The sequence below is a fragment of the Octopus sinensis genome, linkage group LG12 (assembly GCF_006345805.1).
Source record: "Octopus sinensis linkage group LG12, ASM634580v1, whole genome shotgun sequence".
Classification (NCBI taxonomy): Eukaryota; Metazoa; Mollusca; class Cephalopoda; order Octopoda; family Octopodidae; genus Octopus; species Octopus sinensis.
This window is the reverse complement of record NC_043008.1, coordinates 49,926,050-49,946,049: the sequence shown is the minus strand read 5'-3', so window position 1 is coordinate 49,946,049 and position 20,000 is coordinate 49,926,050. Positions and strand designations below refer to the sequence as shown.

Genomic DNA, 20,000 nt, shown 5'->3' with positions numbered 1-20,000 from the left:
GGGGAGATAAATGACACTGGCTTCATTAATTTTACGTCAGGATTAGAACTCTGAGACAAATTGGTCAACAGTTGCGATTCAACTTGGGACTGAAACAATAGAATGGTTGCATTACAGAATCGATTCTCTGATCAAACACCACCGGGACATACAGTCACCATAAACGTATTACAGTCATGCTATTTAGCTCCCTTTAGTTTGGGGGCCGCAGGATCAATTAGCCCACAGCAGAAGCCAGCTTTAAAAGTCTGCACGGGGTGCGGCTTTTAAGCTAGTATCTAAATAAGTGAAAATGTGTGACCGATCAAATTTCCAAAGAGGACAAATTGTTGGCACTCGGTTGGCTGGAGTTTCCATCACTAAGACTGCTCAATTAGTTAATGTTTCGAGCGGTGCAGTCTCTAAAATCATGTTGGCATTCCAAAAGCAAGGTAAAACCTGCTCAGGAAAGCATTATTCCGGACGGAAGGGATCGCAGAATAGTGAAACGTGTTGTATCTAAAAACCATCCAATTACGGCAGTAAAAGCGAATTCCACGAGAAGGCTGTAATTGCTAATCTCTGGATAATGGGAAAAAATGATGTCTAGACTATCAGAAGTGGTCAATGGCTCAATGGACGAATGTCATTTGGGCAAGTGTCAAGCCGACCAAAGCCTTGCGAGTGGATTTGGTAGAGGGAAACTGAAAGAAGCCCGTTGTATGTGTGTGTGTTTGTCCACCAACTCCATTTGACAACCGGTGTCCGTAACTTAACGTTTGGCAAAAGAATCGATAGAATGAGTACCGCAGTCATTAGATTGCGGTGCCCCAGCATGGCCGCAGAATAATGAATGAAATAAATAAAAGATAATATATATATATATATATATATATATATATATATATTTATATTTATATTTATATATACTCACGCTAGGGACACACACGTACATTTGTAGAAACACCCATTTTCATAACCTATCCGGCTATTTTTTCCTTTTTATTATTCAACAACAGCTTTTTTCAACACGCTGTGCGTCGATATAAGACCTCATAGGTGGGTCACAGAAGCTACAAACCAGGATTGGTTGTGCTCATTTCAAATCAAACAGACGACATCCTGCGTAAACGCTCGCATAACAACAACAACAACAACAGCAACAGTAGCAGTAGCAGTAACAACAACAAAACACTTGCCGAATTACAGGTCGACAGTGGCGCCATCACAACAGTGATGACGAAAATTGTCAGCTTATGATTCAGTCTAAAGAAATATTCTGGTGTCCCGGCTGCTACCACCAAATGTTGTCATCGTCTTCTGTTTTAATTGCATTCACGTCTATTAAATATTGCCTTCAAATTTTGGCTCAAGGCCTCCTTTTTTTTTTTACTTCTGCTTCTCTCTTCTTTCACCCATTCGCTCTGGTTCTCCAGTCATCAGCTTCTCTTCTATTCACTCTTTAGACCAGTGTTTCTCAACCACAGTCCATATGGCCCCTAGGGGTTCATATGGCCCTTAGGGGTTCATATAAGATTTTGTTTGTTTAAACTTATGTGCAACAAACTAGTTTGTGCAACAAAGATATTTCAACAATTTTTTTATACAGTTCCTAATAATATTTAATTATAAGAATATACTAAAAGTTTTTAGACATAAAATGGCTCGGACATATCACGTTGAAAGCACCGGTTCTCGTCCGATCACCGAAGTTAAGCAACATCGAGCCTAGTTAGTACTTAGATGGGTGACCGCATTGGAAACCTAGGTGCTGTAAGTATCTTTTTTATAAGCGTAAGAGTGGCTGTGTGGTAAGTAGCTTACTTACCAACCACATGGTTCCGGGTTCAGTCCCACTGCGTGGAACCTTCGGTAATTGTCTTCTACTATAGCCTCGGGCCAACCAAAGCCTTGTGAGTGAATTTGGTAGACGGAAAGAAGCCCGTCGTATATATGTATGTGTGCGTATAGGTTTGTGTGTCTGTGTTTGTCCCCCCAACATCGCTTGACAACCGATGCTGGTGTGTTTACGTCCTCGTAGCTTAGCGGTTTGGCAAAAAGAGACCGATAGAATAAGTACTAGGCTTATAAAGAATAAGTCCCGGGGTCGATTTGCTCGACTAAAGGCGGTTCTCCAGCATGGCCACAGTCAAATGACTGAAACAAGTGAAAGAATAAAAGAGAGCCTTCCCGCCCCGCCCACCACAAATAAATCATGAATCAAAGGAGCCTATAGGAAAAAATGGTTGAGAATCACTGCTTTAGATCACAACATAGAAGAGAGGAGACTACCTAGGTTTACAAGGAATTAGGGAACATTAGTAGGACTGATGAAATGAACCCACTGCATTCTGTAAAGCGGTTGCGCTTTGGTCTAACAGAAGACATGAGAGCCCTTCTAGTGTTGGTGCCAAGATGAATTACGTCCAGTAGATTTTGTAACATGGTTGGCATCAGAAAGCTGCATCCAATTGTAAAAACCACGCAAAAATTAAAATATGGCTAGCGACCCATCTAGGAGGGCAATAACCGCTGATGATATCGATCATGAACTGTGATAACCGTCCAATCAATACCAACATGGAAAGCAGGCGTAAAATTATGAAGATGACACACAACCGCTAAATACATGCACGCACGCACGCACGCACACACACCACACACACACACACACACACACACACACACACACACACACACACACATCCATCCATCCATCCATCCATCCATTTATCTATCTATCTATCTATCTATCTATCTATCTATCTATCTATCTATCATCTATCTATCTATCTTGGTCATTATCGATGGAAGCAGTTTTAGTTCAAATAGCATTTTGTATATCTTACTTAATATGAATATTCTATACAAACTCTCAAGACTGCAGTATTCGTCACGAGAAGGCTTCTGGTATGGACGTATAGTGCTAAAAAACGCATAAATATATCGGTAACAAACAAAAAGCGTCAAGCAGCGGCGGTGGAATTGTTAAATCCAGATTTCCGCTCCTTTGAGCGTCACATGCAAAGACAAATTTAGCTTCTATTGACATAGAAGAAAGTGATTAACAAATCACTGGTGTCGTAAATAGCCGGCAGGCGGTGTAGAAATTTGTTGCACAGACATACAATCATAAAAACAACACACATACATGCACACATACATAGTGTGTGTGTGTGTGTGTGTGTGTGTGTGTGTGTGTGTGTGAGTGTTTAAACTATTTCTCAAGGGAAAATAAACCGAGAGAATTATTCAACCTCATATAAAATGTTTAATAAGTGAAAACAAAGTCACTAATCCTTTACTAAGCTTTCAAAACTTGATATCACATTTTAATGACATCATATGTAAGAATATCCGAAAGTTTTCATGCATAATGCTAGTCGATATCGCCTGACGATGCATCACTCTACCAGACTTTCTTCACGAACAAATCACAAATTGCCCTTCTTAAGAAACCTCTCAAGCTTAATAATGTTATTATCTTATCGTCGTTTTGGGGATTTGTATTAATCGGCCAAGTGTCTTCTACCGTAGTCTCGAGTCGACCAAGGTCTTTTCAGTGAAATTTGGTTGACGGAGGAAGCTTGGTCTTGTAGTTTGAGTGAATAAAAATTGCGCTCAAATATCTCTCAAATAATACCTTAACGTCTTACAAAACGTAGGGCGTATTAAACGTTCATCTTTGTGCCATCAGGTTGACGAATGACCCTCTACTGACATCCTTAACTCTTTTACTGCAGAAATCACGTGTATCCATTCAAAATTTGATTACCTTTAGCAGCGGAAAACAGTTCTATATACCAATTTCTCTTTTACTGAGGAATGGCATGTTTGAAAATATTTCTTGTTGAAATATGTCAAGTTTGTTGAGGGAACGTGACTTGCAGAAAATACCATTTCTAGTTTTCGTTTTCTTTGGTGGATATTTAACATAATTACAGGAATAACAATGAAATTTAGTGTTTTAGTCGAACGGTTAACTAGCACTTTGTGTATCTCACGGAGTTTTCGTGGGAGAATATAAAAGTAGTTTTTTCTTGCCTTACTTCCGATGTTTTTACGAATTGCCTTTCTTAAGAAGACTCTCAGGCTTACTAACTAAACGCTGACGGATTCGTCACATCCATCTGAGCATTCAAGAGAATAAAGATACACAATAAATACTAAAGTGCTCTTGCGATTCTGCCAAATCACTGCACTGGGATAATATTTTAATTATATACATATATATATACATACATACAAATATATATATATATATATATATATGTTATATATATATATATATACATACATACATGCATACATACATACATACATACATACATACATACATATATATATATATATATATATATATATATATATATATATATATATATATATAGTAGTAGTAACAGAAAAGAGGAATTTCGGTTGTCCCCACGTGGTGGATTGTAATGTATATAATAAAAAGAAAAACGGAAAATACGCACACTTACATGGTTATAGTATAATTTTTAATTTACTATAACCATGTAAGTGTGCGTATTTTCCGTTTTTCTTTTTATTATATACATTACAATCCACCACGTGGGGACAACCGAAATTCCTCTTTTCTGTTACTACTACTATATATATATATATGTATATATATATATAACGGAGACGTACTTGCATAGCAAGTGACTTGATTTGAAATCGTGTGCTGAAACAAAAGCAATTGCAACGTGGAAGGTGTTTATATACTATTTAAAAACACATAAAAACCGTTAGATTCATTTCAGCATTTAGATTTAATTTGTCAAAATATTTTCGTTGCTTTGAAACCGCGACCTGTTCATTGACAAAATTCTGTGCTGTATTCCGTGTTTATATATATATATATATATATATATATATATATATTATATATATATATATATATATATATATATATATATATATATAGGGAGAATTCACAACAAAAAAAAGACGAAGACAGGTGGTGTAGATAACAAACAGATGTATTAGTATAACGCTTGGGAAGTGAAAAAGTCTTTAACGTTTCGAGCATACGCTCTTCCACAGAAAGAAACAAGGAGAGAAAATAAAGAATGTGTAGTGGCTAGGGATCTATCATGGCGAAACATAAGTATATCGGTAACAAGCAAAACGCATCAAGCAGCGGCGGTGGAATTGTTAAATCCAGATTTCCGCTCCTTTGAGCGTCATATATATATATATATTAACAAATGAAATAAAACATATGCATATATATAAACATATATGTACGTACCTACCTCTACATCTACATATACACGCATATATGAGTACAGGACACCAAAGGGACGTCGAACACAAGGGGAACGAAAACATAGACACAAACCAAAGGAATTGGACATTTTTTTAAAAACAACAAAAAATGGAGTACAGGACAATTAACACAACGAAAAAACCCCTTCTTCAGTCGCTAAGGTTTCATCTACTCTACGTTTCGAAGGATAAAAGCGAGACGTATCTTCGACAAGAAACTTTCCTTCCTGCGAAAAGCAAATCAATTAAAATTCTGAGATCTTTTCGCAGAGGGGTAAAAAATGGTAAAAATGTTCCTGTGTATGGCGACTTTTGAATCACCCTGTATATATATATAATATATATATATATATATATATATATATACACATACACACACATATCAATGGAGAGATTGATAGATTAGTGGCTTAACAGAATTCAACAATATCTGTCCTGATTTGTATGCAATAGGTTAGTCGGCCACTTAATAAATTAAAGAGAATGTATATTTAGCCAAATGCACAAAGGAGGCGAGAGTGCAGCGAGAGTTATTTGATATTCCTCGTATTTCCAGTAATGTTATGCGATGTAATTAAAATGTCATTAACTAAGAATCAAAATCAGATCACACCGAAAATAAACCATCAAAGAACTTAGCTTTACTGACTAATTTCAAAAGAATCTTTGATAATTAATACCGAAATTGTGAAGGCGCTTGGCTTAGAGGTTGGCGTATTCGGCTCACGATCATAAGGTCGCGAGTTCGCTTCCCAGCAGCGTGTTGTGTCTCTTGAGCAAGACACTTTATTTCACGTTGCTCCAGTTCATTCAGCTGGCAAAAATGAGTTGTACCTGTATTTCAAAGGGCCAGCCTTGTCACGTTCTGTGTCATGTTGAATCTCCTTGAGAACTGTATTAAGGGCACGCGCGTCTGTGGAGTGCTCAGCCACTTGTACGTTAATTTCACGTGCACGCTGATCCGTTGATCGGGTCAACTGGAACCCTCATCGTCGTCATTGATGGAGTGAATACTTAAATTTCAGAAGTGCTTTTTTCCCCCACTATCTGAGAATTGTTTCTAATTCTGGCACAATGCCAGCAATTCTAGGCGATGGTATAAGTCGATTACACAGACGCCAGTCCTCAAGTGGTACTTATTTTATCGGCCCAGAAGGAAGGGAATGTAAAATTAACCACGGCGAAATTTGAACTAAAAAATAGAAAGCCAGAAGAAAGTGCCGCTGAGCATTTCGTCCGACTCTTAATTAACTGATAGAATAAGCTAGTTAACAACACAACCAATTGAATACTCTGCTTTACGGAAGGTGCTGAGCTGGCAGGGTGGTTAACATGCCAGACTAGATGCTCAGCTGCAGTTCTTCCATGTAAGTTCAAATTCCACCGAGGGTTGACTTTGCCTTTCATCTTTTCGGAGTCGATAAAATAAGTATCAGCTGAGCCCTGGATTCGATGTAACCGACTAGCCCCCCCCTCCTACAAAACACCAGGTCTTGTGCTTATGGTAAAAAAATTATTACTGCTTAATTGTTCCTTTTCCTCATTAGTGTGGTTTTAAACCTTAGCTTGAACTTACAAGAGTACTTTATTTAAACCGGAGATGTACTTGCATAGCAAGTGACCTGATCTTAGATCGTGTGCTGAAACGAAAACAATTGCAGCGTGGAAGGTGTTTAAAAGCCATTTAAGAAACACACAAAAACCGTTAGATTCACTTCAACATTTAAATTTAATTTGCCAAAATATTTTCGTCGCTTTCTGACCGCGACCTGTTCACTGACAAAATGGTTTCTAATTTTGGTACAAGGCCAGCAATTCTAGGCAATGGGATAAGTCGATTACACAGATGCAGCACGGAATTTTGTCAGTGAACAGGTCGCGGTCTCAAAGCGACGAAAATATTTTGGCAAATTAAATTTAAATGTTGAAGTGAATCTGATGGTTTTTGTGTTTTTGTTAAATGGCTTATAAACACCTTACACGTTGCAATTGTTTATTTAAACCGTTTCAGCTAAAGTTTCTCTAGAGCCACATTTTCCTTTAGTCTTGGAATGGTGAGTCTTAGACGATTTAAATGTATTAATTGTTGTTGGGAGACCAAAAACTATTTCAGAACGTCTCGTTTTTCTTTTCCCCTTTTCTTTCTAAATTAAACTTCTTTTTACTGAAACTGCAAGGAATTGCAGTAGTATTCTTCCCTTTCATGGGACTACCATATTAAGTTGGCAACACACCATCACGTTATTGTGCTGCTACTGTATAAATCTCTCTGAGAAAGTAACTTCTATCTACTGAGATATTTAGTGACCAGAATGGTTGAATGGATAAGAACGTTATTTCCACAATCATCGCGCCTTATTTTCGATCTCACTTCATGGAATTTTGGACAAACGTCTTTTACCATAGCCTCAAGTCTACCCAAGCCTTGTGTGTGAAACAGGGTAGATGGAAACAATATAGAAACCCGTCAAGGGGTAGCACTCGCGATTTAAAAGTTCAAACCTTGTCACACACTAAGATGGTTCTACTTGAGAATTACGCTAAGGGTACATATGGAATACTCAGCCACTTACACATTAATTCAATGAGCTGACAATTTAGTTGATCGAGCAGCTGAAGAGTCATCGTGGAAATTGGTGGAGATCCATTGATATCGATACGTAGAGACAGAAATTATTAAGAAAGCAAATATTATAAGAAAATAAAGATATTAATTTCTAATACTGGCGCAAGGTTGCACGTTGTAGATATGTGAGAATTATTGATTGAATCGCCACCTTCGGTATGCAACTGGTGCCTAATCTTATCTTGATACCGTATTTTCTGGCATACATGTTTATAATATAAACATGTAATATAAGCATTCAAACATCGTCGCTAAATTTCCAAATCCCGTTGCTTTTCAGGTGGAATTTTTGGTCCTCTAAAGTCGTTTTGGTGTATTAGTCAATCTGCCATTTTTGGCTGCAAAATTTGGTCTGGAAAATTCGACCTGTATGCCGGAAAATACGGTAGAAAAGATGGAAGGTAAACTCAACGCAACCAGATTTTAAATTAGAACTGAAAGGCATCCAGTTAAATATCACAAAGTTTTTTGTGATTTTTTTCCCCCGGTGCTCAGCCGGTTCTGCCATTTATTGTAGGTCTTTGCCTCAGTTTGAACCAGGACTAGAATTTTTTTTTGTTCTTCCAACTGGGGAAATTTTCATAATCAGAAACCGGATCTTTTCAATTATGTGATGACGTCATGTAAGAAACTAACCAATGACAAGCAACAACGATGTATCAGATGATTGAATAAGGTCTGCGAAAATACCAACGGAATGAAAGGTTCTGATTAAGCTATACCGTGTCAGTTCATTCATAACATGTTCTGGAGAAGATTCTAACGTATCTGATTGCGTTTGCTTTCCCCACCGAAGGACGCCTCTTCTACCTCGGCAATGTGAGTTCATAACACACGTGGTTCTACGAAAACTTACCTTACAAGAGGACAGTGAAAAGACAGAAGATTAGTGACGTGAGAAGCGAAGCGTGACGAAGGGCAAACGCTTGCATTCGGCAGTCTCCAAATTTACGACTGTCAAAACACTGAACTGTAAAATTTATTGTCTGCATTAACACGTGTACAGCCACCACATTCACTGGAATATTATGAATAGAATTTTCCGACCTTACACTGTAGTATTTTTCTTTCGATTTTAACGTTTCAAGCATACGCTCTTCCACAGAAAGAAACAAGGAGAGAAATCTTATATAAGATTTTAACAAAAAACAAACAAAACGAACGACTGCTTCTCATTCATCTAACTTTTCAATTAATTCCATTCATCTTCTCTTGTTGTTAAACATTCTTGCAATAGCATTCTTAGATTTATGCAGTAGCAGCCCGATAAACTTAATGTGGCAGTCCCATGAAAGGGAAGAATGCTACTTCAAGTTATGTTTGTATTTGTTAAACATTCAAACATTGTGTAAATTGTATATGAAAAAGTGTTTTACTCACCGTTGTGGATGGTGATAGTATTTGTGTACATTCTATGGTTCGCGTCTGGGTGCCAGGCCCACAACTGGTGCTGCACGAAGACCAGTTGCCAGTCTGCCACGATGGCTGACAAGGCCCCGTGTTACATGTGACTTTTTGCTTCGCCGGCACAGTTGAATTGTTACAATTATCTGCTGTCACTGTAACTTGACTTTTGATTTTGACACAGACTATCCGGGTTTGTTGGATGCCACCCCCGCATGTCCTCGAGCATTCGGTAAATCCAGCAATTTTCCAATCATAAAATTCTACTGTATTAGAATTTTCGTCTATCAAATGAGTTCTTTTTTCTGGAACGGTGCTGTGCTGTAAATTAATTTTCTCACTGTGTTCAATAAATCTTGGGTGCTGTTTCACACTCAAATCTCTGTTTCCCGGAAGTAAAGGTTTATTCTTATAGTCGTGTCTTGGCGGGATTCTCGGAAAATGTTGTTTGTTAATCCTGGGATTATAGATGTGTCGGTTGTTTATTCGGTTCGGAATTATCCTGGGATAATGTCTATAATTAACTCTATTGTAATCAACGGGATTTCTCGAAGGGATAATCACTGGATGACGTAATCCTCGGTTCCAGTTGTTGTATAACTGTGTTTTAGTTCTGTTCTCCCGTGATGTTAGTCTTGTCTGGGTGTTGGGAGGAACGATAGGAGGCACCCCTGGTAGATAATGTCTGTATGGTCGGCTATTATACGGAGAAGGGCGATGGTAAGGCAACTTTGGTCTTCTGTAGTAGGTCGCATGACTAATGTTGTTATGTCCAGGTAAACGATTTTTAGGAGGAGCGTAGCCCCGATGTTGATATCTGCCGGTGTTTTTCCAAGCGTATTGTTGTGAGCCATACGGAGGGTAGCGCCTTCTCAGTTCACCGTTGTGTAGATACGGCTGTTGATTTTGTGGTGTGTCATATACACCCGGTTGCGTTTGATTGTGATGGCTAGAAGACGTGTTCTCTTTTGGTTCGTAAAACTCAAACGTAATGCCAGGATTGTTGTTGACGTACACAATCTGCAAAGATAAGGTGACAAAGAACAACATGAAATAAATACTTCGACATATATTTCTGGAATACAAGAAATTATAAAGACTTTACAAAAACTGAATATTTCTAACTCAGGCCTGAAGTTATGCTTTCTAAATTTTTATTGTTGGCGTAATTTTGTGCCATTAAAAACGAGATGACGCATCATAGATCTTTCATATTTTTATTGTTTTGATTTTATTTGTTTTAGTCATTAGACTGCAGCCATGCTGGAGCACCGCCTTGAGGAAGTTTTAGTCGAACGAATCGACACCAGGTTTTATATTGAAGCATAGTACTTATTCTAACGGTTTCTTTTGCCGAACCGTTAAATTACGGGGACGTAAATAAACCAACGCTGGTTGTCGAGCGGTGGTCGGGAAGAAACGAAAAGACACGCGCACACGCTCACACTCACACAAATACACAGCATGGAAAAGGTATGAATAATGAGCTTTACGTATTTCTTTATTTGTGTACTTTCGGCTTACAGCTGTTTCTGATACGTTTCTGATGAGATAAAGAGATGATCTGATAACATGATCTACGCAAACTTCTCCTGGCAGTCGAGATCTGTTTATATGAAACGATGTTCAATGTGAATGTCTGGGGACCATTGTTCGCAAAATGAGGTAGCGAGTGAGGAAAAGGCATAAGGGTTGGTTTTTAAGCTTACAAAAGAGTTACCCACAAACCAAACCAAACGGTGACATAAAGCGTACATAGGCGACCTTCTTGAAGCGGGTCGCATGAGACAGGGATATTCACCAGGTGAGCTGCGCTACTAAAATAAAAAAAAAATCAAGGTAACCTTTCGTTAAGTGTACCATTCAGAAAGTTCGTGGGCCGCCTATGACTGGTATAAAACAAATCAAATTGTTGGGGGCCTCTTTCTAAGAATGCTGCCATCTTAAACTTTTGCATAACTATTTGATCAGTCACTTTTTTGATCTTGAAATTTTCTGCAAAATCTGCAAATTTTCTTTCATTCAGGATAAAAGAAAGAAAAAAAAGAAATAAAAAGGAATAAAAATAAAATGAAGAATTCTCAATATCCATTTGAGTTAAATTTCCTTTCATGATAATCTGACATCTTTTTGAGGACTCCAAGAATTCTTTATACACATCTTATAGCAACTGGCTTCAATTTCGAAACATAAATAAATATATTCTATTGTAGACATATCCACTCTATGAGTCATTATATATCTGCAGAAACAACATTGAAATCTTGTTAAAACATCTCTTTTTCTCTTCTTTCAATGCTTACTGTCTTACTTTAATCTTCAGCGACTTCCTGTCAACTGATTGTCCAAAAACCGCTTCCTGCTAATTCTTGTCGACACCTTCTTTGAGTGAATAAAGCATCGCCCAATCACTTTCTTCAAATTGCGATACATTTCCACATAATAATAATAATAATAATAATAATAATAATAATAATGGTTTCAAATTATGGTGCAAGGCCAGCAATTTCGGGGATGTGGGTAATAATAATAATAATAATAATGATGATGATGATGATAATAATAATAATCCTTTCTACTATAGGCACAAGGCCTGAAATTTGGGGGAAGTGGGCAAGTCCATTATATCGACCTCGGAGCAAAACTAGTACTTATTTCATCGACCCCGAAAGGATGAAAGGCAAAGTCGACCTCGGTGAAATTTGAACACAGAACGTAGCGACGGACGAAATACGGCAGAGCATTTTGCCTGGTGTGCTAACGATTCTGCCAGCTCGGCGAAATTTGAACTCAGAACGTAACGACAGACGAAATACCTATTTCTTTACTACCCACAGAGGGGACGAACAAGGACAAACAAGGACAAACGGATTAAGTTATTATATCGACCCCAGTGCGCAACTAGTACTTATTTAATCGACCCCGAAAGGATGAAAGGCAAAGTCGATCTCGGCGGAATTTGAACTCAGAACGTAACGGTAGACGAAATACCGATTTCTATTTCTTTACTACCCACAAGGGGCTACACACAGAGGGGACGAACAAGGACAGACAAACGGATTAAGTAGATTATATTGACCCCAGTGCGTAACTAGTACTTATTTGATCGACCCCGATGAAAGACGAAAGGCAAAGTCGACCTCGGTGGAATTTGAACTCAGAACGTAGCGGCAGACTAAATACGGCTACGGATTTCGCCCGGCGTGTTGTTAAGCTCGCCACCTAAACAACAACAACAACAACGACGACGACGACGACGACGACAATAATAATAATAATAATAATAATAATAATAATAATGATAATAATAATAATAATAATAATAATAATAATAATAATAATGATAATAATAATAATGATGATAATAATAATTTGAAAAATAAACTGAAACAAATAGAGATATTCCTGTGGTTCGCAGACTCAACTGCTGCTGAAATGAAGAAAATTACAGAAAGAATATTGTGGGTTAATAAATAAATAAATAAATAAATAATGGCCTAGAAGCAGTGAATTGCAGAGAAAACAAAACAGTGTATTTTATAGAAATAAGCAAACGTTGACTATTTTGCTCATGTTTTTATAATTTGACTTTTTTGTTGATTCAGAAAACCAATTTAACAAAAAAAAAAAAAAAAAAAAAAAAAAGGCAACAGACAAAAATAATTCTTTTTGCTTTCTATTTCAGGAAAGTTTTTAAGATTTCACTGTTTGAAGAAATTTATTATTTATTTTATATAAATAGGAGTGAATTAATTTTTAACATAATTCTTACTCCAGGGACATATTCGTGTGTATGCGTGTGTGTGTGTATACATAGATATATATGTGTGTATTTGTATGCGTGTGCATTCATACATATATACATATATCTGCATATATACATACTTAATATAAAGACACACACGCACACACACACACACACACACACACACACACACATATATATATATATATATATATGCGTGTATATGTACATGTAGAGGTAGGTACGTACATATATGTTTATATATATGCATATGTTTTATTTCATTTATTAATATATATATATATATATATATATATATATTGATAAAAATGGTAAGACAACAAAAGAAAGAAAGAGACCTCGATATTATGTAAATAGAGGAACTTATCTGTAAATGTAATATGTGACAATTATTCGGTAGCCATGATAAAACTCCGAGTTTCGGATGCCGAGGTGGAAATCCACGCCGCCATCTCTTAAGAGAGATATTTTATCATGGCTACCGAATAATTGTCACATATTACATTTACATATATATATATATATATATATATATATATATATATATTATATATATATATATATATATATATATATATATATATATATCCGCTCAGTCGAAGTCGACTCTCGGTCACTCGTTGGATCAGTGTCCTCCAGTCAGTTCTATCCAGGGCCGCTTCTTTCAGATTGGCCACGTCCATTCCTTTATCACTCTTGATGGTGTCAAGCCAGCGGGTTCTTGGTCGGTCTCTTCCTCTCTTGCCACTGACCATTCCGAGCATGATGTCCTTCTCCAGGGATTATATATATATATATATATATATATATATATATACAAGCACTCATACAGATTCATTCATACAAAGATATCTACATATAAAAAACGCGCGCGCACGCACACACACGCGTATATTAAGGACATATACGACAATTAACAAGAAGGACAAGAAGCAGTTAAGGATAACTTCTTCATCCGGCAACTTTTTTGTTCAGATTCATTACGATGTCGTCGTCGTCGTAATGATCCGGGATAAGAAGTCGCCAAGACAAGAAAATGAAATCAAGTCTTACGATTGAAAAAACACAGGACAGAGATATATAAAAGTCTGATGCGAAAACACGAGTTAAAAGATAAAATGTATTAACAAAGACTTGAGACTTTTGACTTGAGACTTTTGACTTGAGACTTTTGACTTGAGACTTTTGACTTAAGACAGCGACAAACAACGTCGAGGATGCGAGTGCAGAAGAAAATTAGAAGAAAAAAAAAAAGATTTCCGTCTGAATAGGACTTAGAAGTGTTGGACGTCTATGGTCAGTGCAAAGCTCGCGAGAAATAAAGAATGATAGAAAGAAATGGTAAGATCAGGAAGGTCTGAAAGATTAATGCTTTTAATTTCTAATCGTAGTTAAAAAAAAAAAAATTAGGCGCAGGAGTAGCTGTGTGGTAAGTAGCTTGCTTACTAACCACATGGTTCTGGGTTCAGTCCCACTGCGTGGCACCTTGGGCAAGTGTCTTCTACTATAGCCTCGGGCCGACCAAAGCCTTGTGAGTGGATTTGGTAGAAGGAAACTGAAAGAAGCCCGTCGTATATATGTATATGTATATATATGTGTGTGTGTGTGTTTGTGTGTCTGTGTTTGTTCCCCCAACATTGCTTGACAACCGATGCTGGTGTGTTTACGTTCCCGTAACTTAGCGGATCGACAAAAGAGACTGATAAAATAAGTACTAGGCTTACAAAGAATAAGTCCTGGGGTCGATTTGCTCGACTAAAGGAGGTGCTCCAGCATGGCTGCAGTCAAATGATTGAAACAAGTAAAAGAGTAAAGAGAGTTATCCTTGATGTTACGTGTACAAACAACTCTTTTCAAACGTTTTAAGAGATCAAAGATTAGTTAGATTGGAAGATCGCTTCTGAGTGTGTGTGTGTGTTGGTCAAAGAACTTGATGTCCGAACCTGTATTAGGACAATTATCCCAGTCGGTTAATTAACCCCTCTCCAATATATTAAGACGTTTTAAATCGTCATCTGTTGTCCTCAAGGATTGTCCATGGGTGGCTAAGTCAATTACAGTTTTATGTGGATTCATTGCTACTGGTTTTGGACCCGTGGAAAGTTTCTGTGTGTGTGTGTGTGTGTGTGTGTCCGTGTGTGTCCGTCCTATTTCCCTAGATAAGTGAAAGGATTCTCTGGAGACAATGGATGCTAAAGACGTCCAGAGTTTTAATATGTCTGCTGCTTGTCAACGATACTGCGATAGACTGCACACTAAAGTGGCACCAGTGACGAAATAATGAATGTGCGGGCCTCTGCATGGTCACTCATCCTACTAGAAATATCATCGAAATTTCCTTTAACTCATAGCGTATCATCTTCAAAAACGAACACGCAGAATGATGTAACATCGGGTTCTTTGAATACAAGGAAAAACGTGTTTATAGCCTGAATGTGTTAAGATCATAGTTTTGGTCGATCAATGCTGAGCTGGAGCTAAATAATAACAATTGTATCGGTAACACGTATACAATTTATAAATCCAATTCTAGACAAAACAACTGAGTAATTCATTATTTTGTTTGTTAGTTATTTTTTCTTTAATCCCCGCTCTCCATCCCCCGAAAAATCGCAAATCAAAACCCGAACGGCAATCTGTTGGATGTATTTTATCACAAAAAAGATTCTGTAATTTCCTGCAACTGGTGAGAGATGAATTGAATTGTAAATTGTTTTCTTAACAATCGGAACATTTCTCTCAAAATCTGAGAGATTCGAAAGAGATTGTAAGGCAGTATTGAGTGACATCTTGTAGTGATATGTAAATGGAGATCCAAGCTAAGGAAATTAACAGCCACAGCTGGGCCAGTCACGTCGTCTGTGTAGATTACAAGGGAAGAGAGAGAACGAAATAGATGAGGTGGGTTGGTGGGGGGGGCATGGAGACAGACAAACTGACAGATAAGGAAAGCAAGGTTGAGGGGGAAGAGAGACCACCCTTATAGAACTGTCGAGAGAGAGAGAGAGGAAAGAGAGAGGGACAAAGCCTGATGGAGACATATATATATATATATATATATATATATATATATATAGAGAGAGAGAGAGAGAGAGAGAGCGAGAGAGAGATAGAGAGAGAGAATGTGTGAGGGAAAGAGAGATGATCATCATAGAAGTGAGGAGAGAAGGGGGAAAGAAGTAGTTAGATATAGTATGAATGAGAGAGAAGCCATTCACATACATTTGCTTAGAGAGAGAGAGAGAGAGAGAGAAGGAAGGAAGGAAGGAAGGAAGGATGGAAGGAAAAGAGAGAGAGAGGGCAATAGAAACAGATAGAGAGACAAAGAAATAGACAGACACGCAGACACACACGCACACACAGGTAGTCACACTAACACTCAGACAAAGAGAGAGAGAGAGAGAGAGAGAGAGAAAGAGAAAGAGAGAGAGGAGAGAAAGAGGAAAAGAGAGGAGAGAGAGAGGGGGAGAGAGAGACATGCACCCACAGAGACAGACAGACAGGCAGTCGGAAAGAGAATGAGAAGAGACCACCCTTAAAGAATTGTTTAGCTGGGCAAATAACTAGAACAAGCTGTCATGGGGCAATAAAGTCACTATTTTACATCAAATGTAAACATACATGCGTAAATATACATACATACAAACATAATATATATATATATATATATACATATTTATTTATACACCCATTTTTTATGTATGACATCGTATAAATGTCATCTATAAAAACCACATCTAATACATCAACATCGATGCACACATGTATATGTATGTATGTATGTATGTATATACATGCATACACACACACACACACACACACACATATATATATATATATATATATATACATCGGTGGCTGTGTGGTAAGTAGCTTGCTTAACAACCACATGGTTCCGGGTTCAGTCCCACTGCGTGGCACCTATAGCCTCGGGCTGACAAAAGCCTTGTGAATCGATTTGATAGACGGAAAATGAAAGAAGCCCGTCGTATATATATATGTGTGTGTGTGTGTGTGTGTGTGTGTGTGTGCTTGTCTCCCAACATCGCTTGACAACCGATAAAATAAGTACTAGGCTTACAAAGAATAAGTCCTTAGGTCGATTTGCTTGACTAAAGGCGGTGCTCCAGCATGGCCTTGCACAGCCATATTGACCTCTAGGGGTCAATGCTGAACACTTTGCTGAGCCCTAGTTTTGTCCCATGCAGGATCAGACATGATTAAATAAACCAATAGATAAAGACATTCCAACCTTGACCATTTCATCTTGTTGCCAGACACTGCATTTAATTCCTTATTATCTAATCATGTTTTGTTCTATGTGTGAAAGAGTTCAAATCCCTCTGAGATTATCTTTGCCATTCATTCTGTCAAGGTCAATAAAAAAGTACCAATATAGTGCGGTGTACTGGCGGAACAGTTAGACGATCGGGAGAGTTTTGTTGTATGTTTTGAATTTTCCTGATCTGAGTTCAAATTCCACTGAGGTCAACTTTGATATTCATTCTTTCGGGGATCGCTAAAAAAGGGACCAAACTCGGACGGCTGGCTGGCGGAACTGCTAGGAAATCGGGTGAAATGCCTTGCGGTATTTGTTGTGGTTCTTTGCATTCTGATAGCAACACCTGTGACGACACTGGTACCAAGCTGTATCGGCCCTAAAACGGCGAATTTCGGTGATGCAGAGAAGAAAGACTTGCAGGCGTACGGGCAACTGCTAGTCTTCCTAAAAAAATTTTTTTTTAAAGTCTTGCTCCAGCCTGTTCATACACGTACAGACGCATGGCCAGCCTTGATCAACCAAGGCCTTCTGATGGTGTGATGTAAGGGGCATTACGCTGCTCAAAACGTAAGGGGCAGGAAGAAATGTTGTTACACATTTTGTCTTACACGATAACGATTCTGCAAACCTTTGGACAGAGACGTTCCAGCTTTGACGCTCCAGCCTGTCATCCTGACACGCGCTCCTTGAACTGCATTGAGTTTTCTAATTCAGTTGCATGTAATTTAAAGAAAATTTGGTTGTTGTTTTCTCTAGCCCTAAGCACAATAGCAGACATAGTCGCTCCAACCTTAGCAATTTCTTCTTTCTTCTAACACAATTCTCGAAAGACTTCATTGTCTAACGTGTCCTTCTCTTCTAAATTGACAAGGTGTATTTTGAAATAAATTCGACTGCTATATCTGGCAGATCGAAGAATCATATAACGCCTCCCTCGTTTGCTCATTACTCAATTTTATTAATTTTTTTTATTACAGCCTGTCAAATTTGGTCAGGTACCACTCCCTGAAGACTGCATTCGTCATAGATATCATTCCTTAGCTATAACTGTCTCAATATCTGAAATGAATAATTATTAATAAAATTGTAATATTTTGGCTCTGTTAGCCCCATCTATAAAGATGGAAAGGATTTTGATATTTATATCGATATCATGTTTCAGCCGGTCTTTGATTGCGTCAGATATCTTGTTCCTGAATGTGTGCATAATAGCAGAATGTATTTTGACTTAGTGCTTTTATTTATAAACCAAAGCTAACAACTCTCTTATCCAACAGTCCACTGGGACTAATAAGAAAGTGCTTTAGAGGGTTGTAGTTCGAAACATAATGGTGTATCAGGGAAATGTTTAACATGGAATGTTGAGAATGACTAAATGAGTAGAAGTGCGGATAATACGAAGGCTTGACTCAGTGGGATTAATAAAAAGAAACAAAAAACTTCCTAATTGGATTCGGTTTCCTTACAAGAGTGTCATATGTCAACCTCGATGTAAAAAGAACACACAAATAATTCGTAGGTGTGCATTAAGTACAAAGGCGGTGTCTTCGGCTCACAGATACGTTTTTGAGTTGTTGTAGGCATGAAGAAATTTGTCAGATCTAATCCGCCTCCTCCGAGATATCGCGTTCGTCGTGTCAAAAATATAAAGTTGACGAAGAAAAGGAGCTTTCGTTTCACTTAGAAGTGAGATGGATTTCATGAGGTAATGTAATAACTTGAACTGCAGAGATGAAATATGAACCAAAAGAATACTTTTCAAGAAATCAGAAAGATAGCGCCATCAAATTTTTTTCTGACACCAATTGGAAGGCATAGCTGGTTTACATGAATAGTATTTTCTTACGACTCATTGCAGTAAACAAGAGAGTTCAAGGCAACCGAGCTACCGTTAGAGATTGTGTCAACAAATTAAAGTAATTCTGGATGTAATTTGAGTTGTTGATCGAAAAACTTGAAGGCGCGTCGTTGTGACGTTTTTGAGAATATGAGTGAAAAATTTACTGCACTGGAAGCAAAGAACATCCATCAAATCTGTATGCTGGCCCAGAAGTATTTTATTTATCTACACAAGGAATTAGGTTTCTATTTTCCCGATATTAGTGAACTGGATTATCGTCTCTTTCAAAATCCCTTCGGAATCAATATCAGATCAGTTCCGAACAAACTAGCAAGGTAGATTTGTGAAATTTATAAATGACTTCACGGTCAAAGATCTTCTTAACCCTCGTCACTTTCCTTAGTAATATTCTGGTGTTCCCCCGTGGTGTCTTACTTATGTATAGCTAAAAAAAACCAACAAATCTGTGGAAAGCCTTTTGTTGTTCCTACCCACTTACCTTTGCGAACACGGTTTTTCTTTTTTGCCACCAATGTGTATTGCAAAAAACTAATTTCGAACAGGAGTGTCAGCTAAGAATGATACGTGGGTGTTTCTCTGAAACTGTGGCTATTCTTGGGTTACTTGTTAGAAAGAGCCAAACTCATCAATCTTATTAGAAATGAAATATTAAATTAAATGAAATCACTAACAAATAACATATGTCTATTGTTTGTTCTACTGCACCCATACATTTTAACATATGTTTTTCACAAGCGTTACACAAAGAGCGACGGAGAGAACGAACGGGTACACCAGACGAAAAAATTGAGAACCCTTTATATAG

The 20,000-nt window shown here is 37.7% G+C and overlaps 1 protein-coding gene and 1 pseudogene across 1 annotated transcript in view; one reads left to right on the top strand and one right to left on the bottom strand.

The window, feature by feature from the left end:
* Nucleotides 1-20,000, bottom strand: part of LOC115217908 — a 59,036-nt gene that overhangs the window by 13,297 nt on the left and 25,739 nt on the right. Inside the window, exon 4 of the mRNA XM_029787626.2 lies at nucleotides 9,263-10,306. Within this exon, the coding sequence (XP_029643486.1) occupies nucleotides 9,263-10,306 (1,044 nt within the window). The remainder of the gene's footprint in view (nucleotides 1-9,262; nucleotides 10,307-20,000) is intronic.
* Nucleotides 1,643-1,759, top strand: LOC115218151 (annotated as a pseudogene).